The sequence below is a fragment of the Trachurus japonicus genome, chromosome 11 (genome assembly GCF_045865225.1).
Source record: "Trachurus japonicus isolate A0001 chromosome 11, Traja_1.0".
In the NCBI taxonomy this organism is placed as follows: domain Eukaryota; kingdom Metazoa; phylum Chordata; class Actinopteri; order Carangiformes; family Carangidae; genus Trachurus; species Trachurus japonicus.
This window is the reverse complement of record NC_140917.1, coordinates 12,793,663-12,819,120: the sequence shown is the minus strand read 5'-3', so window position 1 is coordinate 12,819,120 and position 25,458 is coordinate 12,793,663. Positions and strand designations below refer to the sequence as shown.

The window sequence follows — 25,458 nt, the reverse complement described above, 5'->3', positions numbered from 1 at the left end:
AACTAAAACATTTGTATCAAGTAAAAACATTTCTAATGTGGATAAATTTGTATGAAATAGAGGAAATTCTAAGAACAGTCTATAATATTTATGAAATTAAGACATTTCCATCACGTCAACATATTTCTGTGATATCTATCTATCTATCTCTGTGATATTTCTACAGAGTGAAGACATTTCTATGAAATTAATATCTATAGTGTGGGGAAACTTCTACAAAGTGAAGCCTTTTGTATTGGCCCACAAATATTTCTTTGAAATGAGGACATTTCTGTGACATTAAGGTGTTTCTATGATGTCGAGATGTGTCTGTAGGTCAAAGAGATTTCAATTTGGGGTCCTCGCAAATACAGAACTTCTAACTTGTGTGGGAGTCTTCTTCAATCCCTCTTTGAGATCATTAACAAAGAAATCTGAAACTTACACACACGCACACACACACGCACACACACCCTCTCTCTGGTCCGTCCTCTGTGCAGGTGACATTTGGGCAGATATATAAACAGCCGCCAGAAACTCTGAGCAGAAGATTCCTGCAGTGCGACGCTGAAGTACTGACGCACTCACCTGTCTGCCTCCCTGACCAATCACCTGCTCTGATTGATAATCTGTCTACCTGTCGCAGTGATCAGGGACCTGTCTGACCTCACATCATCATGTTCACCAGGTACGTCCATCTCCTCTGCTTATTTCAAACTATGATGGTATTAAAGTAGCATACAGACCAAACCTGTGGTCCTGCAATGCAATGCACCACAGATGTGCTGAGAGAGAAAAAACTGAAGCAGAAAAAGAAAGTGAGCAAATATCTGTGTTTTTATGTGATTTAATCTGGTTTCAGTGGTTTAGTCATTTTGATCATGTGTTTTTTCATGACTTTGTATGTTCACTGTGTTAACGTGTGCAGGTTCATTGTGTGAATGAGGATGTGTTAAGTGTGTGCATATGTTTTGGCTCTGAGCCTGTAAATAGAAGTTTTCCTTGATCTTTCCTGTTGCGCCACCTTCTGGACAAAACTTGGCACTTCGAGCTCTCGACTAGTTGAAGCTATGTTCAGTGTGTTGGAGGTACGGTAGCCTTGTGAGGACAGAAAGGCTCTCAGACTGAAGATTGTGTTTGTCTTGCAGGAATGTCGTTCTTGTGTTCTCTCTGTTCGTCCTGCTGGTGGAAGGAGACCTTGATTCAAATGGTCAGATCTAAAATCATCTTGTATATTTCTGCTCTAAAACCTGATTATGTTATCACAGGCACCATGATTACACTCTTTTGTGTTTGCAGATGCTGGAATACAAGCCACATCAACAGGTAAGCTTTGGTTCGTGATATATTGGTTCTGTCGATCCACCCACCTGTCTCTCTCTCTCTCTCTCACCTGTGCCATCTGTCTCATCTGTTTGTCCGTCAGATAAAGATTCAACATCTGATGAGGCTCCAACAGGTCAGTCATAGATTCAGATGTGAATATTCTTAATAACATGAACCACAAAATCATCATCTTCATTCAGACTTTCAAATAGTTTCTGTTGAGTCATTGTTGGTGCTCCTTAAATGATGATAGGAGTACATTTTAAGCTTGAATTTAGACAGAACTTCCAATTCGCATTTCAATGCTATGTAGATGACACCGAAGTTTATCTGTAGTTTCCACTAAGTGATTGTTTCTTTGTATTTTCTGACATCCATCAACTAAAACCTTCAAAGACTGAACTCCTTCTCTTCATCCCTGCCAATCAGTCTCATCATAAATCACCTGTTCATCTCTTACTCCACCCAAGGTTATGACAAAGCTGGGTGTCATGTTTGATGACACATGTTTCATGCGACTTCTCATTAAATAACATCAGTAAAATCTGGTCTGACATGACTCTACCACCAGGCTACATGTAAAACCCCTACAGACAGTCCAGACTGCAGCAGCCTGTCTGGTCCACCCACGTAATATTAATGTCAATGATACTGCCTTCTGGGCCTGCTCCCATCTACTTGAACTCGATCACACAGCCTCATTCTCCTTCTTAACCACTGTGTTCCTCCAAGTAAATATCATCTGGTAGCCTATCACCATCCCTGCATAGGAGACAATCTCAGTCCAGACCGTTATGGTCTATAGCTCCTCAATAACAGAGCAGGCTGCCAGGTTCAAGTCCAACCCATCGCCTCTCTCCCCTACAGTACTTTCCCCTACCTTCAACACTGCAGCACTCCCCAAACCGTCAAAGACTGTGAAATAAACCAATCAGTGATGCACCAGATGAAGACTAAAATGTGTGAACTGCAACAGCACACTGGAGACAAACAAAATTTCATAATACAGTCAATTATCTATTCTACACCATCTCCGATCTTGACTCCGAACAAGTGTGATAGTGGTCTAGCTGTTGTTCTAAGTTGTTGTTGTTGTTTCAGAGAGTATGAACGCGGTCTCTCCTGATCAGCCTGGTAAGACTGCGTCAATCACAGTATTGTCTCTTGTTCTTGCTACACGGTTAAGTAAAGTGACACCAGTGTCCTCTGTTTTCAGATGAACCCCACTATCATGGTGGACAAGCTTCAGGTAGGAGGAACCCCACCGCCAACTGAACATGGCATTTATCTGTTATGTGTAGTTTCCTGATTCACCACAGCATCTATTGTCATGTTCACTTGCTCACCTATTAACCCACTGACATGTTCACCTGTTCACCTGCAGACACCAGCAGCTCCAGTTCAGAGACCCCTGATGGTAAAAAATATATTTACGTACATCAATGACCTGTAGATTCATTCATTCATTGATTCACTGATTCATTCATTCATTCATTTATTTATTCTTTCATTCATTCTCATCTATTAATTTTTTGTAGCTTCAGCTGCCAATCAAGAAACAGCACCTAGTACGTACTACGTGTTTTATTTCACCTTAGAAGATCTGATTGATTGATTGATTGATTGATTGATTGATTGATTGATTGATTGATTGATTGATTGATTGATTGATTGATTGATTGATTGATTGATTGATTGATTGATTGATTGATTGATTGACTGATTGATTGATTGATTGCAGAACCTGCTGCATCTGCTGCCAACAGTGTGGAGGAGGAAGATGGTGAGACAACAAATAGCCTGTCATATAAATAAAGTGCATATTGTTTTGTTTAAGAAAAAGATCTGAAATTAACAAATGATTTGACATTTGAATGACAACATATAATATTAAAAATTGGAACCAAAACAGTGAAGTCAATACAGTTGAGAAGTAAGTAGTACTCTTACAGAGGTGAAGTTTAACTGATGCAAGAATTTATTTGCAGGACTGGATGGTTCATAATGTTTTAAAAGTGTTTCACAGTGAAGAGTACTATACAGTGCCAGTATTTTTTATAATGCATAGTGTTTTAGACCTAAGAGCATTATCAGTGCAGGGTATTTTACAGTTCAGATTAGTGTTACAGTGCAGAGTATTTTTTACAGTGTAGAACTATCTATAGCAAAGAGCATTTTCAGTTTTGTTTATTTTACAGGGCACAATGTTTTACAGTGTACCGAGTATTTTACAGTGCAGAAAGTTTTACGTAGCTAAAGTATCTTTACAGTGTGATGTCATTTTTCAGTTCTTGTTATTTTGTGTCAAATCGTCCTGCAGAGGATGAGAGCTCTGACTCTGGAGAAGGAGGAAAGAAGAAGTTCAGCTCTCGCTCAGCCAAACCTCCGAGCCCCGTCCAGTCTCAACAAATCCCCCCTCGCATCCAGCAGAGCCCCGTCCTTCCCCCAATAATCCCCGCCCATGTTGTTGAAATCCCCGCCCTCCTACCTCAACCGATCATCCCTCAGCCGAAAGCTCTGGTGAGAAGCCGGACATCCAAGAGACGATCCAGGACCAACCGCCGGCAGATATAAGACGACACACACATAATAACACACCCACTCACAGTAAAACAAGCACACACACACTGTAACATACAGACTTTAAACACATTAACACACACAGCGATACACACACACACACACACACACACACACACACACACACGGTAACACACAAACATTATCTAGGTATAAGATCATGTAATCTAAGTGAACACATTTACCCATAAAAAAAAAACAAGAACAAGTGAACACACATGTGAAAACACACACAACAGGTTCATGTTCATTCTCACTCTGAAAAATGAAAACAAATTCAACCCTGCAGACACGCCAAGCCATCTGATTGGTTATCTGATTGGTTATCTGATTGGTTGTCTGATTGTTGAGACACTTACACCGGTGACAGAAGAAAATCAACCACATGTTCAGGAGATTAATTTAAATTTGTGATTCATCTCTGAATGTTTGTGGTTGAAACACGGTTTTCAGATTTCTCCATTTCCAGTTTCTCCTCAGTTTGTCATCAGGGTCTTCCCTGCATGATTTCGGCCCCTGGGCTCTTTCAGACCTCAGAGTATTAAATCTGTTAATCTGTTTCATGTGTTTTTACTTTCCTTCATTTGCCAGTTTGTTCCTTTTGTTGTATTTTAATAAAGTTAAACTGAAAAGAAAATCACACTGTTAAATCTGAAGAACTTTATTAACAGTGATTCATCTCAGGTTCTTCACCTTTGAACCAACCAGAACACACCTGACAGGCTGTAAATACATTATGACAAACTTAATCATAAAACACAACAGGGGCCTCTGAGGACATTTGATTATTGATCAGTCAGGCCCAGCATTATAACAAGAATAACAGTTATGATAATTATTTTACCAATAAATAGGACTTTATCAGAGGATGCTGTTTAGCCGGCTGGTAATGTGTAGGGCCACTGGAGCCCAGCAGAGGGTGCTAATGTTACACATAACAAACCAGTCAAACGGGAAATGAATGACAGTAAAAGAGTCAAACACGAATAAAACAGTAATTCATTTCGCTTAAAGATAACTTAAAGAATCAATTCTGAACATATTGTTATGTGTGATATTGGGGAAATGGTGTTAACCATTTTTATTGTAATTGTGTAATTAAAAAGTAAAAACAGCAGAAGAGCCATTCATCATATCACAGACCTGATTCTTGCTGTGGAATTGATTCCTCATCCTCATCCACTAAGCATCAGCTGTGTTTTAGTGCCAAGGCTCTGCTGCAAGTTGTTATCCTGTCTGTTTCTTATCATCAATATTCATCTTCCGTACCAAATTCTGATCATTCAATCATCCTAAAGTTTTGAGAGGCAAAGGCAAATTATATATCAAAACGTGTGGCTTTTTGTGTGACAAATTATGACATTTCCAATTATTGAGAGGGGGTGAAAGAACAGAAAAAATATTTCACTTCTTTAAACATCCACTGCTTCGGCATGCTTTCACCTAGAGACTCCATTTAAACTTCAAAATGTAGACAAAAGTCTAGTCTATGAATGTGGTTTTCCACATTTTGATTGGTTTTATTGTTTTTGACCAATTACTGTTTAACAATCGTGACAATTGTTGGAGAAATTATTTTGAAATTATAATGAGTGTGTATAGAACGCAATGTTGAGGCTGAAGTGGGTGACGTCATGGGATAGAGTGTAGTAGAGTGTTTGATTTTTTCTCTTTACACAATGCCCCCGACCACAAATTACACTCCATACACATCATTTTTACCATACACAACTTATTGTTAGCTTCATCAGTAGCTTGTTTTAAATCCCTACTCAAAACGCACTTCTATCTAAAGGCCTTCCCTGATTTTATTTGATGTCACTTAATTTGTCTTTGTTGTCATTTTAATTGTTTTTACTGGAAAGCACTTTGTAACATTTGTTTTGAAAAGTGCTATATAAATAAAGTTTATTATTATTATTATTATTGTCCTCCACACAACGTGCTCCAATAAGCAGAGACACCCATAGAATTCGAACTATGAACCTCTGAGTGAGACCAGTCCCGTCCAGCTGCCCATTAACTCCAATACAAAAGCCAATCGCCAGAGAAACGCAGAAGCGCCTCGTTCTTTTAGCTCACAAGGGTTTCCACAATATTAACTCTAGAAACACCAAAAACATGTCAACGTCTTCGGGAAGGCCTCTGGACGCTCACGGTCTGCTTCTAGTTCTGATAGGAGCTACCATTTAGTCACAATAAGCCCAAATATAATACCCTCCACCTAAGATCTGTCTGTCGTCGTGTTAACCCCTCCAGTTACTGTGGCAACCTCTGAGTCTCAGACCAGAGCCACAGCTGAGACCAATTCATGAATTAGGGACTCCTCTCATATATCTGCAGTTTATCAACTATTTCATTGATATTTCTGACCCAGTCAGTGCGTCTACATGACACTTGAGAAAATCAAATAATTGCCTTAATCCGACTGGATAATAACTGGACAACTGAAGTGCGTGTAAACGCGTTAGTCCGACTAATATCGGCGTTCTCCAACACGATTAAGACACCCAGATAATGCGATTGGAATTCGATTTTCTCTGGCATGTAAACGCTTTAATCGGACTGAAACTGGACAACGCATGTGCGTATGCTCCACAACAGTAGAGACGTCACAAAGTGGAGCAGAGAAGCCGCCCGAACCTGGCCAAGTAAAGAAAAAAAAACGACGTCAGACTCAGCGCCGATTCAGTGCATTTTGTGCAACCAGCGAGGGGTTGTGTTTTATTTTTAAAAAAGAGAGAGAGAGAAAGGAAGCCCGTGGACCATCATTTGTATCCTATTCTCAGTCCGAACCCGGCCCAGCGCGTCTGGTATAGTTGAAAATGTATTAAGCTTATTATGTTGTTTATATTTAGTTTTTTCTCAGTGACAGAAAAGTCAAAAGGACAGGTGGTATGAACCCAGGAGGCGGACATATTCAATTTTCCCTGTTGCATGTAAACTGGGACAAGGACAGAAGTCCAGTTAGATGCCAAAATCGAATTTTGAGCATCGCTCTATTAAGCTGTGCATGTAAACGAACTGATTCACACACACACACACACACATGAACGGTGGTGCTAGCCTGCAGTCATTTTATAATTATAAGTTAAACACCCAAACACACCCCATGACAGGCAGCAATAATGTCCTCCTCTCACAGTGAATGAGGACATCTATAGCCTACTGTATTGTTCCTGTGTGTTGTGACCTATGACTAAGTAAAACTTGTTTACCTGTCTGTAAGGAGATAGATGGGTTACTCTCAAAATTTCTGCAAGTAAATGTTCTAGTTCATTTGCATGACTTTATTATGTTATAGTTTTTCCCTCCTTTTCTTTCTCCCTTTGTTTGCCTCTGTGAAGAGGTAGTGGAGAAGAAGACCTGATGATAAGACCTGATATTTCATTGCACAGGCTGTTTCTGTGTGCACATGCTGACTCGTGCGATATACGATATTGAGTAGCCCAACCTGTGTTTTTTTTACATGATGTCATAAACTGGTGTCTTGTTAATTAAGTTTATCTGAACTTTAATTGAACATACAGAAAAAGTTCGGCGTTAGGCTGAGACTGTATTTGTCTTTGGAAACAGCTGCTGTTGTTGTTAAACTAATTCATCAAACTGCAGTGAATACACACACCTCATTAGAGGCTGTTAGCATGCTAACACACACGCACCCAGTAACACTGGCAGATTTACTTCAGTCTTTTTGTTCTGTGTTTTCTGTCCTCAGTCGACCTTCCAGCTCATTCTGTTAAAACTGATCTGGGTTCAGGGTTTCACTTTGTTTCTCCGTGTTTTCATTTTCCAGACGGGCGGTGAATCAGTCTCATCAACAGTCAGTCAGTATCACTGTTTCATCAACAACAGTCAGAAAGGTCAACATCAAAGTCTCGTCGGCTACGTTTACACGGAAACCGTCTGAACAGAAAAGTTGCGTTCTCACTTTTTATTTTGCGTTTAGATTTTTAGGGCATTTTTGGGGTGGAAATCTGCGTGCATATGGTCAGAGGTGGCAAGTAACGAAGTACAAATACTTCGTTACTGTACTTAAGTAGATTTTTCAGGTATCTGTACTTTACTTGAGTATTTATTTTTCTGACGACTTTTTACTTTTACTCCCTACATTTATACGCAAAAATATGTACTTTCTACTCCTTACATTGTAAAAACAGGCTCGTTACTTTTTTTTTGACACGACGTAAAAGCACCGGTAAAAGACGTGACGAACTAGAGAGGGAAAGAGGGAGAAGAAGAGGGAGGAGGGAGGGGGGGCGGTAGAGAGAGAACCGAGTTACCAACTTGTAGCAGGGACATGGAGGCAGCAGCATGGAGGAAGGAAGCGATGGTGGTCGGACTATCCGACGGGGGGGTTGAACACTGTACAATCTGCGCAATATAGCGCATTTATCGTTTACGAGCGGCAAAGCGCAACCTGTCCATGCGCCCGTGTCTGTGTGTACGTGTGCGCGCGTGTGTGCGCGTACGTGTACGTGTGGTGCGAGAGAGACGGCAGGTGGACTGACTGGCAGAGATGAGAGGTGATGAAACGCTGTTTAAAAATTCTTATTGTTATTATTTTGTGAGAGTCTGTGGCGGCCCAAACGTTGGGAAACACTGCCTCTGGTCAGTTCAATCTTGATAATTCTGTCTGAACTTTTTTTGTTTAACAAAATTATCAAATGATGTAGGTTTCATTAACGGCCTGTACTTTCTTACTTTTACTTAAAGCAGAAGTAAGCGATATTTTTGTGTTAATATAAGTCTTAAATAGTTGTATCTTCCGACAGCAATCACTTATATAGAGTGTTTGGTCTGAAACACGGGTCTGTCAGTCACTCTGCTCTGCTCTGAGCCGAGGAGAAAACTTTTCTCGTATCCTACAAGTTTTAGCCAATGAGGAGAGAGAACGGCATAAAGGGGCAGTCCTCTCTGTGTGTGCAGCCAAGGGATGCGCCTGAATGTGGTGACGTAGGGACGAGGACCAATAGATCCATGACGAGGGCGGGGGCTGCTAACTCCATCTGCTGACAAGACGTTATGGTGCGTTCAAGGCAACCCGTAACTCGTGTTTTTCTGACCTGTGAAGTCGTACCAGTTCGATCTGGTACAAGTTCACGGGTCAGAAGTTACGAGTGGCCGTTATAGTGACTTTCACAGGTAAAACAGGTCGGAGAAACACGAGTTGGTTGCCTGGAACGCTACAAAGTCGTAAGTGTTGTTTCAAAAGCCTGCCTGGAACGCAGCATTAGCCAAAACGACCGGATCGCTTACTTCTGCTTTAAGTACAGAATATGAGTACTTTTGCCACCTCTGTGTACAATACAAATGCCTACGATTCACCATAGTGAAGTACATTAGGATACATTTTGTGTCCGGCAGGTAAACTTAGGCAATGTGAACAATAACATTGATGAAATGGATTCAAGATGAATTATCGTGTGGTTATTTGCTTTGCAGTGAATCGTGCAATGGAAATACTTTTTACTTTTAATAATACTTTTGAGTAAAGTTCAGAGCCTGTACTTTTTACTTTTACTTGAGTAGATATTTGGATCAGTACTTTCACTTTTACTTAAGTCGTTTTTTACAGAGGTACTTTTACTTCTACTCGAGTAAAGAATCTGGGTACTTTTGCCATCTCTGCATATGGTGATGCAAAAGTCTGTGGAATTCAATGTTGTATGCACACCAGGCACCTAGGTGGCAGTGTGCCACACAACACACAACACCACCAAGTCTGCACGCCTGTGTACAAGGTTGTTGCTAGATGGCGTACATGAGCTGCAGGAAGTGACGTCCTAGAAAACATGCAATCTCTACTTATCTGTGCCTAAACCCAACCAATGGCTTCACTTACTTTTTGCTTTTTTCCCCCCTTTTTTACACCTGGACATGTCAGTTTTACTAAACTTAACCAGTCGGGAGTCCTCGACGAGATTTGGTAAGATTCTACGTCACTTCCTGCAGCTCATGTACCACGCCATCTAGCCACAACCTGTCTACACATAGATATATATAAGAAGACTAGATGACTCACCCGCAGCTGTTTCCCAATGACAAAGCGTAGCCAGTACGGCGGCCATCTTGGGACGGGCAACTCTCTCCTTCAGAGCATTAAGCCTATGTTGCATGTTCTGCTATAATGACCAGAACTTGCTCAGTTTGATTTTTATGAACGTCTATGCAGTTATGATGCAGCATATTTAGAATCACGGATAATTTTAATAATGTATTTTTTTTGGTAAAAGTAACATTATAGTGACATTATGCAATAATAATAAGTAATAGCTACATACTGATTTATTTTTCACAGAGTTATGAATCGTTTTTTTTAGTGCAGATGACTGGATCACCTATCTACTGCACTGTAACTGCAGCCAGAGTCAGAGCAAGTTGCCCGTCCTCATATGGCCGACTGTGAGCTACGCCTGCGTGTAGTCCGATCCACCCCCTTGTGTCTACAACCCAGAATTTTTTCCACTTCTTCTTCTTCCTCTTCTTCTTGATTTCCGGCAGGCTGTACGCCGGCCATCGCAATGCTGCCCTCCTCAGGTCATAGCAATGGGAGCAGACTTTTGCATTTTCACCCTTTTACATGGGGACGCAACAGCGGAGCGTTTTTAAGATTTCCACTCTGGAGGGTGGTTTCACTTTGTTCTGTTTTCAAGCCCCCAAAACGCTGTCGCCGTCTAAACGAAAGGCACATCCGATGAAATATTTTGCCGTGAACAGGGCCTAAGTCAGTCAACATCACGGCCTCATCAACAGTCAGTCAGTATCACTGTGTCTTCAACAGTCAGAAGTGGCTGTAAACCAGTCAGCAACCTCTGTCAGTAATGTCCTTATACTGACTGTAACACCTGTTATTAGTCTTATTTATTATTTTTTCATTCTATTTATTTTTCCTTGTGTTGTTTGTTTTCACTCAGATATTCTGTTTGTTTGTTTGGTGTCATTCCTTCTCACCAAGATCAGTGTGGAGCCATCTTGTTTTCAGCTTCCGTCCGTCTTTAGCTAGATTTGGAGCAAATGTCCACTCGTACCAAAGGTTAAAACTCAAGGTCACAGTGACTCAACACATATTTTAGGTGAGTTTGGCGGAAGCAAACACACAAAATTCAGAGATTCTAGTTATACAAGTTTTGTTTTAATTTGCATCGTGTTTTTATTTAACAATCACAGCAGAACAACAGCGATGAAAACTGGACTGAGTCAGAGCTCAGCAGGAAGCAGGTTACTGAAAACAACACAACCAAACACAACAGAAAAAAAAAGGTTTCCCGTTCAGTGAGTTCACAGGCTTTCCCAGAAACTGTCACTGCAAAGGAAATACAGCACAGTGGACACACACATTAACACAACACACACACACGCCTCACTGATGACATCACAATTTATTTAAAGGGATACTTCACCCAAAATTGGTAATTCACCAATTTTCTACTCACCGTCATGCCAAGGAAGGGTTTGGAGAACTTTCTGAGTCATCAAAACGCTTTTGGAGTTCCAGGGGGGGTCCGACTGGCAACGGATTTTCATATAATGGCGGCGGATAGAGTTCACTTTTGAATCGTCCAAAACACACACTATGAAACATCCAAATACCTCCACACTGCTCATCCGTACTGACCCAAGTGTCCTGAAGCCGCGGCATGAAAAATTTGTTCGGAAAAAAATAATCTGATCTCTGTTTTTAGCCTTGTTGTAGCAGTAGCTCCCAGTGGCTGTGCAAGCTTTGCTGCAAGATGTTCTTCCGTGCTTACATCAGACATCCAATGGTTTACAACGACAAACGAACTGATGTTTCATAGTGTGTGTTTTGGACAATTCAAAAGTGAACTCTATCTGCCGCCATTATATGAGAATCCGTTGCCAGCCGGACCCCCCCTGGAACTCCAAAAGCGTTTTGATGACTCTGAAAGTTCTCCAAACCCTTCCTTGGCATGACGGTGAGTAGAAAATTGGTGAATTATTGATTTTAGGTGAAGATCCCTTTAAGGGTCCGGCTTTCCACAACCACTTGTGCAAAAAACCTTCACAGCCCATGTTACACCTCCTCACTCCTCAGCAACACAACAAGTCTGAAGTGGATCCGACATATTGATAATATTCATAATATGATAGATGTCTTTTTTTTTAAAAACTGAAAATGAAACAAAGAAACAGGATGGAATCACAAACATTTTAAATCACAGATTCAAACAAACCGATGAAGAGTAATACATAGATATTGATTATCATATTTGTTTGTTTTCAGTTTGACAACATTTCAGGAACCACATCTCACACATTCATATGTGTAGCCTACACGCAGTATATACACTGTTGCCCATAAAGTTGTTTGTTTTGTTTTCAGACCCATTCTTCTTTTTATTACTATTATAAAGGTGAATTGCGGTTTAATTTTCACAGTAATATGTTTGGAAGAGATTGATCAATGGAGTTTTGAGATAGATATTATCTGTTTAAAATAAATCATATTGTCACAATCATGTCATTAGAAGAGGTTTAAAAAAAATTACAACTTTATGGGCAACTGTGTATATTCCCTCTGGTATGTGGCAGATGTTTGCCATGATGACTTCCTACCGGACGGATCCAGTCTGACTGGACATCGGGGTTTTTAGGGTCCTGTCTGTGACATCATGCTGGTCCTCCATGTTGAACCCTGCAGCCGTTCAGTTCCCATCAGCTCCTTCTGCTGATTTTAACGTGAATGTGGTCGGTCCGGTTCACAGCTCATCCAATTAGGTCTGAATGTTCAGAATGTTTCCCACTCAGGTTATTCACAGATTAACCAACACACAATGTTAAAAAGAGGTTTAATGAAAGTCACATAAGGACCCATGTGCATTATTTTATATTAGCCTATTAAATCATTAAGCATAATTGATTCCAGACATTTTCAGGCCTGGATCTGTCTGAAAAATGTTTGTCAAAATCCTTTTCATCGACTTTGTTCTGCTTTAAAAACAATAAAATTCTGAATTCTATGAATAAATGGATCTTGTTTTGTCTGGTACAGGCAGAAAAACTTGATTTTGTTAAAGAAGAAGTGTGTGCAGACTAGAGTGCACATGAACCTCCGCTCTGTTACTGTGCAGGTTTACAGTCATTAAGATTTGCATGACAATATAGCTAAACAATAGTATCCCTGTCACAATGTGCTGCGAACACACAACCTCAGTCACAGTGTACCATACGTGTTTCAGCGTTATATACACCTCAAATGTATTGTCGGTGAGAATTTTGTTCTCAAATGTCAAACATGTTGAGTCTGGGATAGACAAATGGAGAGTCTACAGGAGCCCGTGGAAATTAGGAGGAAGAAGACAAAGTATAAGTATTCATATGACTAATAAATGGATCGTGGTAATTTCAACACAGGTCGTTCTGTCTGGAATTTGAGGGTGTGTGTGTGTGTGTGTGTGTGTGTGTGTGTGTGTGTGTGTGTGTGTGTGTGTGTGTGTCATCAGTAGAAAATTAGGTAACCTGTGTATTCTTAACATCATGAACACATGTTCTAATGCTCGAACACACTCCTCCACATCAGCTCTTTGTGTTTCTGGGACTGGTCGTCCAACCAGTTCTTCAGACCATTCATTGTACAGACACACACGAACACACACACACACACACACACACATGCACGCGCTTACAAGTAAACACATACAGATTTTTAAACATTTCCTGTTAGGAAAGGTGTGTGTGTGGTTAACTTACAGTGAGACTTGCCAATTTCCTTCATGGTTACAATAAAAAATGTTGAGAAGCTTCTCTTCTGAAACATGCCTGCTGTGAATCTGATATAAATCTGAAACTACATCTGTTTTAAATCTGATATAACTCTGGAATAAAACCTGCTATTAAACTGGTTTTGATTTACTTTAAATCTGGAACAAATCTAGTATGAATCCGCCCGAAATAAACCCTAGTATAAATCTGGCATGATTAAAGAGTCATCATCAATATTGTTAAGATTTTCATTTATTAAATTCAATGTGTTTTGTCTTTAATATAAATCCAGTGTAAACCACTTCTTCTCCATTATCTGACCTGAGATCTGCTGTGGATGAAACACAGCAGTAATAAATGTGCAGTGACTGTCTGTGACATATGCAGTTTCTCACACACACATGTGATAATGGTGATGATGATGATGATGTAACTGCTCAGTTGACGTCTTTACTTTTAAGATTATTAAAATCAAATCTAGGTCTTTATCTTCACATGATGTTGTATCTTGACTTTAATCTCATTTTAACTGGATAGGTTTTCCCATTTTTAGTCTAAACCCAGATTTTACATTTAAATCTGGTTTCAGTCTGGATTGAACTGAATGAAGTAAACAAACAGAGTGGATCTAATAGCAGCTGCTGGTTCTGGTCGTTTTTACCTTTATCTGAAATTGATTGAATCAGTCGAAGTGATCAAACAGCGTTTAAGTGAGTGTGGACAGACAGTGTGGTGATGGGAGGAGGAGGAGGAGGAGGAGGAGGAAGAGGAGGAGGAGGTGGTGGAGGAGGAGGAGGAGCTGAGTATAAAACCTGCTGCTCTCATCAGTCGAGTTCAGAAACTCAACAAACTCGTCAATTTCATTCCATTAAGTTGAGTTGGGTTTTCTTTTTTGCTGCTGCTGAATAACAACAACAACAACAACAACAACAACAACGACATCATGCTCCCACGGTGAGTTCAAGGTCCATGATTCACTTCAGGATTTTATTTCTAATGATTCAGAGGTAAATAAAAAAAAAAAAACATTTAATCTATGTCACAGCTGCAGGTCGACGTCTCTGTCACATTTTCACTGTTGCTATAATCAGCTAAATATCTGAGCCTTGAACTTTCTGCAGCACAAACACCTGATGACCTAAAGTTTTTTTTTTAACATGTGATTCAGAATCAGACTTTATGTTGAAACTAATTCTAACAACAATGAAACTAAATGTTTTCAACAGTCTCGTGCTGGTGTCGAGGCCTGACAACAGTATAGGTGTTTATTTGCTGACTGGTGTGTGTGTGTGTGTGTGTGTGTGTGTGTGTGTGTGTGTGTGTGTGTGTGTGTGTGTGTGTGTGTGTGTGTGTGTGTGTGTGTGTGTGTGTGTGTGTGTGTGTGTGTCTGCTGTGGGCCGGTCCCGCAGAAGGACTCGGGATAAAGCAGCAACTCTTCTCTGGGTTTCCACCCGACACTCGACTCTCATTATGAACCTTAAAGCTTTTCAGTCTCCTGTGAGGACCCGAGACGCTTTTGCTCTCGCAGCTCCTTTCTCTCTCTCTCTCTCTCTCTCTATACGTTGGAAAAGAACAGACGCTTTGTTTTGTTTCTTTTTTCTTTTTTCTTCCTGTGGAGGAAGCACAAAGAAAGAAAGTCATTTAACCCCTTCAGGCTAAAGACTGGTTTCACCCACATGCCACTCAGCACACACCTGACATTCATCACTTTACCTTTGTCGTGTTATGCTTTAGCCCATGTTCCCCACATTCTCGGCTTTATTTGACAGCAATCTTTTATTCTTTATTCTTCTTTTGTTTTGTTTTTTAGATAATTTACATCCATTATTTTTATTCTTTACCTTCTTCACTGGTTCTTTTCATTTATATTATTCACTCTTCCATCAGTTTTTGTTATTTGTGTTCATAATTTAATATTTTTGAGATTTCTGTTGTCCAAGACAGAAAGATTTGACTTTTTTTTTTTACCTTTTTTTTTTTTAAATGTTGACTTTTATTTAATATTTTGTAGTCAGTTTGGTCCTTCTCTCTTCCTGTACGCAGCATGCAAAACTAAATGCAAAGAAGCTACAGTCAAATCAACCTATTTGCTTCAAATTTAAAACTAATGCAAGTTTCTGTTTCTGTGTGTGTGTGTGTGTGTGTGTGTGTGTGTGTGTGTGTGTGTGTGTGTGTGTGTGTGTGTGTGTGTGTGTGTGTGTGTGTGTGTGTGTGTGTGTTACAGGTGTGCAGTGTTGCTGCTTGCTGCACTTGTTGCTGTTTCCCGGGCGGCTCCGGTACCAGGTAAGCAGTGACGTCACAGGTGATCAATAACAGGAGAACCTGTGTAGCAGCACGCCGACCAATCACCTCGTCCCACATGAACACGCACCGGGTGAACTGATTGGTCGCCAGCTCATGGCCCCTCCCATTTTAAGATGGCTGCTTGTTGTCCTGAATGGAAACTGTGCAAATAAATTGATCTTGATTTGTTTGTGAGAAATTTTGGATTTATAGTTATTTGTCATTTCTTCATTAATATTTAACAGTGACAATAATTCATATTTATTGAGTCTGTGTCCAGGTTATAGAAAAGAAATCTGACCAGGCTGTAAAATATCTTTATTAGTCTGTTACTACTGATTATTGTTGTTAATCATAAGATGATGTAATCCCCTATAAAGAATAACTGAATCATTTTTGTGACATGAATACACAATCAGATTAGATGAAACTATAAGGAGACATCTAACCCTAACCCTAACCCTATATTTACAGTTTTGTCTTTAAATGACAATGACTGCTGGATTGATGCTAAAATCAAAGACTGTGTCTAACTATAATGACTTAATAAATTATTACTTTTTAATTACTAATAATACATCAATGACTAAATTAACATAACAAAGAAATTATGTAGAGATGACACATCGTCTGTCTGTTGTTCTGTCTGTTTCTGTTTCTCTGATTCTCTCTCTTTCAATCTTTCTCTTTCTGACTGCCTGTCTGTCTCTCTCTCTCTCTCTTTATTCCTCTGACTCTCTCTTTCTCTTTCAATCTCTCTCTTTCTGTCTCTCTCTTTGTTTCTCTGACTCTTTCTCTTTCTCTCTTTCTGACTGTCTGTCGTGTTTGTCTTGTCTGTCCGTCTCTGACCAAATCTCTTTCTTTGTTTCTCTGACTCTCTCTATATATCTCACTTGTCTCTAATCTTGTGTTTTTTGTGTTGCAGATGGAAATACAGATGATGGTAAATATCAACCATTTACAGTTTTAAAGTTTACAGTAAAAAAATCTTTTTTAAAGTCCTTTAAAGTTGCAGTAGCCAATCAGAGTGCAGCAGATTTGTTTGGTCAGACTAGCAGTGACAGCATCCTCTAGAGGCCGCACAGGTCATTACAGCCACAGTTCACTGTTGATTGTTGAGACAAAGTGTTTGTTTCTTTAAAAAATTGCTTTAAAAACTAAAAAAAACATGTGTGTTTGTTTCGATTCAGACAGAAGTGCAGCATTGCTGGCCCACCTTAATGGTAAGACACACACACACACACACACATATAATAATAATAATAATAATAATAATAATAATAATAATAATAATACATAGCTCATGTTGTTGTAGTTCTTGGGTAATTATTATCATTATTTATTTTCATATAGTTTTGTTTTTTTTAATGCCTATATATATATAGGGAGAAGGAAAGAATGAGAGACAAATCAGGAGAGAGCGACTGGACACTGGAGAATCTTATTATTATCATTATTAGCATCATTCTTGTTATTATTCAGCAGCTGCTTTGGCTCAAATTGCTGTGAGCTGGAATGAATGAATGGGGACTGTGTAGGTGGCCCAATAGCTGCATGAAAAACGAGTCCAGATGGTGGCGCTGTGGTTGAGATTGTGCGTTACATTTAGTTCAAACTGAGGGACAAATGAGTGAAAGATAAAACGAGTGTGGAGCTGCTGTTACATCTCCTCTGTTGTATCTGCTGTAGGATTAACAACAGATGCACCTGTGACTGTGCAGCCAGGTAACAACACCACCACGCACACTAGACACACACGGCATACACACATTAAAGGCACAACACACACTATATAATGTAGTATAAATATAGTGTGTGTTGTGCCATTATTAAATGTACATATCTGTTCGCCTCCATAGACACTCCTGCCAGCTCCGACTCCGTTGAACAGACTGAAGGTAACTCACCTGCGTGTTTCATTTCATGTTTCTTGACCTGTCTGTCCCTTACCTGTCTAATGTCCTGCCTGCTGTGATCTGACCTTCACCTGTCTGTTTCCCCGTCTGTGCGTTTCAGCTCCCCCAGAGTCAGAGGAGACGACTGATTCACCAGGTCAGTGTTTCACATCCGTTTAATTACGATACAGTTTAAATGTCTCATTTCCTTGTTTTCATGTTTTATTTCACACTTGTAGTTTCTTACAGTTGTTTTTTGTGTGTAAACTTCAGACAGTGATGGAGAAGACTCAATGTTGGAGGAACCAGACAGCGCTGATGGTGAGAACAACATTTTCAGTCTTTGGTATCCAGATCGGAGGCAGGTTACTGAGCAGAACAATTAAGGATAAGGCCAGAAAGAGGCAAAACCACCACAAAAAGACACAGAACCACCACAAAGACATAGAGAACCACCACAAAGAGACTCTTTCAGCATCTGTCCTGTCAATATTACTACTGACCATGTGCCATGATGTGTGTGAAACATCGACATGTATTTCTTAATCTCTGCTGATAACACCAGCATCAACTCTGCAGATGAGGTTGAACGTAAACTCTCCGTTTCCTTCTTCCTTCTTCTATTTGTCGTTTTACATTGATGACATCAGAGCCTCTATTATCTGAGCCTCAATCAAACAGCAGAGTGAGACTGAGAGGAAATAAACTCACACTAAACCCCAGAAAGAATGAGGAACATAAATTCTTCGCAAACAGACAAGGAAATGTTTTTCCAGATCCCTGCTGGACTGAAGGTGTTTCGTTCACAGATTGACAACCTGATATGTTATTGTCTTTTACTTCCCTGTGGGCAGTTGCTCCAATTTCTGTAGGAATAACTACAGTAAAGTTCAGTCTACAGTTTGTACATTAACAAAAGGTGAGAAGAGGAAGAAGAAAATACAACGTGACTGCTTAGTTTTTATGCTGTCAAACGTCTTTTCCTGAATGTATTTGTACAAAATGTCATCAGCTGAACTTCTTGATTCAAAAACATAATTTTTTTAGAAGAAAGAACATTTTAATTTACATGATTGAGAGGCTGGTGTGGCTGTTATTTATACTGCATGAACCTCTGCATCATTATTAAAGCAGAAGTAAGCGATCCGGTCGTTTTGGCTAACTTCTTGTCAGCCGATGGAGTTAGCAGTCCCCGCCCTCGTCCGTACGTCACCACATTCACGCGCATCCCTTGGCTGCACACACAGAGAGGACCGGCCCTTTATGCCGTTCTCTCTCCTCATTGGATAAAGGTTGTAGGATACAAAGAAAGTTTTCTCCTCGGCTTACAGCAGAGCAGAGTGACTGACAGACCCGTGTTTCAGACCAAACACTCTATATAAGTCATTGCCGTCGAAAGATATAACTATTTAAGACTTATATTAACACAAACATTACGCTTACTTCTGCTTTAATATACTGCATGACTCTGCAGAAATAAACACAAAGGAGTCTGATCGGCACATAGCAATATCACAAAAGTTGAATCATTAAGTATTGATCTCACACTAATGAATCCCGAACACAGAGAAAGAACACACCAACTGTAGTGCTATCTATACTACAATTATTATTACAGATACTACAGCTTCAACTACTCTAAGTACTGTAATCATATTTTCTATTCTACCAACACTATTGACCTGTGCTTCTACACAATACAACACTAACACTTCAAGTTATACGGTGTTGAATTGTATTTCAGGTATCACGTTGTTTCATGCCTACATTTGTAAACAGTGTGTATGTGTATGTGATATTATGACAGTATAATACTGTCACTATGTGGCATCGTCACATCACATCCTTATGATTTGTCTCCACAGTTGATGTCGACTCTGCCGAACCAACAGAAGGTAATTCATTGTCCATTCACCTGTCTGTCTGCCTTCAATTTAACGTTGATGGTGTCCATGTTTCTTTCTTCTGAACTTAAAGGGATAGTTCAACATTTTGGCAAATTGGCCCATTGCCATAATCCCTATAGTCTTAGCAGTAGGTTCATTACCTTTAATTGTCGTTGCAAGCTATTTTTAGAACGGCGGAGCAGAGCCGCGAGCTGCTCAGAGCTACGCTATGGAGGCTAATGGGATTTCTTGGTTTCCCTCATCAAACTCCTCAAATACATAATCCAGAAACTCCAACACACTCTGGTGGACAAGTTGTGACCTGCACATTAACCGCGCTATGAGATAATAACTGAACGTTGCGAGACAGAGTTGTTTTCGAGGCCACGAGAGCATGTTGGAGTTTCTGGATTATGTATTTGAGGAGTTTGATGAGGGAAACCAAGAAATCCCATTAGCCTCCGTAGCGTAGCTCTGAGCAGCTCGCGGCTCTGCTCCGCCGTTCTAAAAATAGCTTGCACCGACAATGAAAGGTAACAAACCTACTGCTATGACTATAGGGATTATGGCAATGGGACAATTTGCCAAAATGTTGAATTATCCCTTTAAAACAAGCAGCAGAGTGAGACTGAGAGGAAATTCACTCATTGTTCTGTAATCATGTGTCTGCTTCTCTGTTTCAGATCCCTCGTTGGAGTCAGTTGAGACACCTGGCCCTGACGGTCAGTGCCGTAATGGGTTTAACCTGATTTGTTTGAAATTAAAGACATATAGAATACTTATATCTCTCTGAGGACAGTCAGTCCACATGATCATACCCCCCCTCCCTGAAGTGAACCGAACCGAGACCAAGTGTTTCTGGTCAAACACACATCTCACTCTTTGGTATAAGACTGATTCAAACCTTAGACCTACCTGGATAAAGACTGACTAGACAGATGCAACATGATAACAGATAATAACCGATACCTGTGCGATATCTTTAATCCTCAGATGCTGACAGCGCCGAAACTGTTGAGGATAGCGATGCCTCCGATGACAAGTCAAGCACTGAAACTGAGGAGGACGTTGACCTAAACTCTGAATCTGAGATGAACGATAGTGATGTGGTCGAGGATGAGGATGATGTGAAAGAAGAGGATAGTCCTGAAGATGACAAGACCTCAGAAGAACAGGGGGATAGTGAGATGACTGATGACAGCAAGGGTACAGAGGAGGAGAAGTCGGCAGAGGAGGAGGAGGATGATAAAGTGGTAGGGGAGGAGGCAGATGAAACAGAAGAGACTGATGTGTCAGAGAAGGAGGAGTCAGAAGAGGGAGACAGCGACGAAGTGACTGATGACAGCGCCCTTGAGGACAATGACGACAGCGACGTCCTGAGTGAGGCTGACGCTGACAATGGTGACGCAGACAGTGACGATGTTGACGCAGACAGCAGCGATACCACTGACGATGTAGATGCAGACAGCAACGCAGACAGTGAGGAAGTAGTCGCAGACAGCAAAGCAGACAGTGACGATGTTGACGCAGACAGCAAAGCAGACAGTGACGATGTTGACGCAGACAGCAACGCAGATAGTGACGATGTAGATGCAGACAGTAAAGCAGAGAGTGACGACGTTGACGCAGACAGTGACGATGTTGACGCAGACAGCAAAGCAGATAGTGACGATGTAGATGCAGACAGCAAAGCAGATAGTGACGATGTAGATGCAGACAGCAAAGCAGATAGTGACGATGTAGATGCAGACAGCAAAGCAGATAGTGACGATGTAGATGCAGACAGCAAAGCAGATAGTGACGATGTAGATGCAGACAGCAACGCAGACAGTGACGACGTTGACGCAGACAGCAACGCAGACAGTGCTGGTGAGTCTGACAATCAGAGCAATGAATCTGAGGTCGGGGAGGGGGAGGAGGAAGAAGAGGAGGAGGATGAAATTATTGAAGATGATTCTGCAATCTCCGAGGACTCGGATACTTCAGACTCCACCGAAGGTAAACTGTGACTGACAATACACAAAAGATGTCAGACTTCATAAGCTTTTTGTTTTCATTGAGGATTCAGGGATCCTTTAAAATTCAAGAGAACTACTCTTGAACGGGGGGGGCGACCGCCATTCCGAAGGACCGCCATTCCGACGGTCTGCCAGTCCGAAAATTCCCGAAGGTCCGTCATTTCGAACTTCCCGAGGGGCCGCCGTTCCGAATGTGTTTTATTTTGAAAATTGACCGGATTCTCTCGTGGTTTGACTTCCTGCCCGGCTTGACACGACCATGGATGTATATTAACGGACACGACGCGCCGCGGGGACAGCGCCCGACCGGCCCCTCCCCCTCCGCCTCCAAAGTTTCACCCAGGTGCGAGTCTGATGCATTACATCCATGGTCTGATGCAGCCGCGGCACTCCTGCTGAAAATAAATGTCCTTGCTCTGTGCTTTGGTTAGGTTTAGGCAATGTAGAAAGGAGTTGGTTAAGTTTAGTAAAAAGGTTAGGTAGAGGCCAATAAAATCGCAGTTAATATGTATCTCCCCCGGGAGTCGAACCCTGATCCACCGCGTCAAAAGCAGATACTCTCACCACTACGCTACCACCGCAATTAGGCTTGTTCACTCCGTGCCGTAAACCATTCAAGATTTTTTCAGGTTCGGAATGGCACCCTTTCTTTCAGGTTCGTAATGGCACCCTTTTCCCATAAATAATTAAGGGTCGGCATTCCGACAAATTAAAGTAAACGTTCGGAGTGGCGGCCCTTCGGAATGGCACCCTGGAACCCTTGAACGGGTAGTGCTAAGGGTCGACACAATCTCAGAGGTCATTCTGTCAGTTTGAAGAATCCAAACACAATGAAACCTTTGTATAAACAACAAAACTGAGGATTTTGTTGTTGTTTCTTGCTGCAGAAACAACTACTGATCAATCCGACCAAGTTGATGACTCCAACCCAGCCACCACAGAGGGTAAAGGTCACACACTAATTTGACATTGCACTCTCTCACAGTCACAACTGAAGCTTCCAGAGACAAATTCTGTATCATGCTGTTGTAGAGGGGCCGTCCTTTAGGGGGTTATTTCCTCTTTTATGAACCAAAATAACTTTTTTTAATCTTTGTTTTCTCCCTGCAGCTATGGTTTAGCCACCCAGCCTCTGACCTGTGGAAGCTCAACAACTCCAGGTATCACTACACACTGTCACGACTGATGAAGACAAACCTTTAAACTAAAATGCATAGTTTCATTGTCTGTTTCTATGCAGATGATACTGTTACATACGCCTCAGGCTCTGACTCATCTTCAGTCTGTCTGTGGTGTTTTCCAGTGATCAATTCCTAATTATAGACTTGTTTTGCACGCAGAGATGACAACAGAGTACACCCACTACTGTTTGGCCCCGTTCAGACCTGTTCAGGCTCTGATCCCTCTGCAGGAGGGGCTGTTAGAAGGACAGGTCAGGGACGTGATCATGACGGATACTGAGCTCAGTTTGCGAGTCACGGGTTTCTGTGTTTTTTCCTGTTAGAGCCAAGCCCACCACACAGTGGAATACAGTCGCCATGACAACAACAACAACAACAACAACAACAACAACAACAAGCTTACTGCAACTAAACTTCAGCCGTCCACCCTCTATTGTCTTTATTCCTCAGCTCATTCCTTATTGCTTGTCTATGTTTTCCAGTCTCTGGCTGCTTTAGTGATGAAAATGAATGAGAAATCTTTCTTCCACCAATCAACTGTCTGCCTCTCTGATACTGTGCTTTAACCTGTCTCACTCTCTGCCTGTCTGTTTGTCTTCAGTCTAATGCAGAAACACTAAAAAGCTGCTGATCTCAGATCTGCTCTGTGTGCACATACAGTCCATCGTTTACTTTACAAACATTAATTACTGTTTTTAAAACAAAGATGTCAGAGACAAATGATTGTCTGTACACAGAGGAATTGCTAATAAAGTTTGAACTTTCAGAAACTCAGAGTTCAGAAACAGAGTCTTTATTGTAAATCTGTAAAGGTTACACTGTTGTTGCAGATATTAATGTGCAGTGCTGTAAAATATTGTTTCATCTTTGAGATCAGAACTGTGCAGAGGGAGCATGTCTGGTTCTTCTACAGGACATCTGCAGAACGCCTCACGGTGAAGGTTGAGATCACTGGTACACAAACTGTCTTATATGTGTGCAAATGTATTTGTCCCAACTTCTATGAAGACATACTGTACATTATTCCAGGTATTCCACTATATTGCCTTTGTTCATTATTTTTTATCCAGTCGGTTTCCAAAGGAGGGATTAGCGCAGAGTTAGCTCAGAGTTGACTGGAAGAAGTTAGGAGGAACCATTCGAAAGATAATAGCAAACACAGAGATCACAGCTGTATTCTAGTCTTTTAGAGGACAATTATTACACATTTATAAACAGAATATACAGCACAATAAACCAGTTGTTACACACTTATAAACTAATAACCAGTATAAAAAAAATAGTTATTACATATCTAGAAACTGATTATACAAATCTTTAAATGTTTGTAGGTAGCAAAGTTCTATATACTTTATACGTTTTTGTGTTGTATTATTATAATCAGTCAAATTTGTAATATAGCAGTTGTTAATTTATGGGTTTTTGAATGCATTTTTCCATATTTGTGCTGCATAGTGTATTGAACAGTGTGTGATTATTCACAAGGGCATTGGACTTACAATAAAACATGTTTAAATAAAATAAATCAAATGTGTAGTCTGTGTATGAAATCTTTGAGTCTGTCTGTGATAACAGTTTGAATAGATTTATTGTATGTGGTCAGAGAGCAGTGAGATTTCCTGAGATGTGTTACCTGAAATAACACGATTATGTCACTATTACACCTGATGAAGGCGGGGAAGTTCAAAATGTGGAATTTAAGATACACAAAAGAAAAAGAAGCATCAGAAGGTTCGGATTATCTTATTTTTACTTTAGGTGGGTGGGGCTAAATGGTGTGGCCTTACCGAGCAGCAATTAGTCTTAATGACACCACCATCATTTTCTAGAAGCCGTGTAGAACTGGACAAACCAGATTCCTCCAAGTCTAAGTTTTCCAGTCAAGTGTATAGCTCACCCACATTCCTCTGTTCCAGCAATGTTAATAACAATGTGTTCACACCCTGCTTAACAAAATATTCACAACAATGTTGACAGTATTATTCACAACAGCTTCCGAGCAATGTTCAAAATGGTTTCACATTCGGTTCACAATAGTATCAAAACAATATTCACAAAGCTGTTCCCAACAATGTTTAAAGCAATGTTCGAATAGTTTCAGTGTTCACAATAGTTTTCACAGTGACGTACATAACAGTGTCCAAGGCATTGTTCACAACAGTGTTTAACCCCTTTCACAACAATATTCACAACAGTGATCACAAGCGTTTACAACAGTGTTCACAGGCGTTTACAACTGTGTTTACAACAGTGTTCACAAGCGTTTATAACATTGTTCGCAACAGTTTTCACAACAGCCATCACAAGCGTTTCCAACAGTGTTCACAAGCGTTTACAACTGTGTTCACATTCACAACAGTGTTCACAAGTGTTTCCAACAGTGTTCACAAGCGTTTACAACAGTGTTCACAAGCGTTTACAACAGTGTTCACAAGTGTTTACTTTACAACAGTGTTCACAACAGTGTTCACAAGCGTTTACAACTGTGTTCACAGGTGTTTACAACTGTGTTCACAACAGTGTTCACAAGTGTTTCCAACAGTGTTCACAAGCGTTTACAACAGTGTTCACAAGCGTTTACAACAGT

General features: G+C 40.6%; 2 protein-coding genes across 2 annotated transcripts; both read left to right on the top strand.

Moving 5' to 3' along the window:
* The first annotated feature begins 555 nt into the window (after positions 1–555).
* LOC146978362 (uncharacterized) lies at positions 556–3,895 on the top strand. The gene is made up of 10 exons (XM_085791056.1): positions 556–667; positions 1,128–1,189; positions 1,279–1,305; positions 1,406–1,438; positions 2,407–2,439; positions 2,522–2,554; positions 2,690–2,722; positions 2,844–2,873; positions 3,047–3,088; positions 3,626–3,895. The coding sequence occupies exons 1-10, from the start codon at positions 657–659 to the stop codon at positions 3,877–3,879; spliced, it is 558 nt and encodes a 185-aa protein (XP_085647182.1). The 5' UTR covers positions 556–656; the 3' UTR covers positions 3,880–3,895.
* A 10,551-nt stretch (positions 3,896–14,446) lies between these two features.
* stm (starmaker) lies at positions 14,447–23,645 on the top strand. Its single transcript, XM_085790213.1, has 15 exons — positions 14,447–14,562; positions 15,833–15,891; positions 16,817–16,834; positions 17,076–17,114; positions 17,581–17,616; positions 17,751–17,789; positions 17,908–17,943; positions 18,060–18,107; positions 19,652–19,681; positions 20,356–20,394; positions 20,666–21,073; positions 21,161–21,670; positions 22,578–22,634; positions 22,801–22,850; positions 23,195–23,645. Exons 1-14 carry the CDS (start codon positions 14,552–14,554, stop codon positions 22,809–22,811), a joined length of 1,341 nt encoding a protein of 446 aa, XP_085646339.1. The 5' UTR covers positions 14,447–14,551; the 3' UTR covers positions 22,812–22,850; positions 23,195–23,645.
* Positions 23,646–25,458: the final 1,813 nt, after the last annotated feature.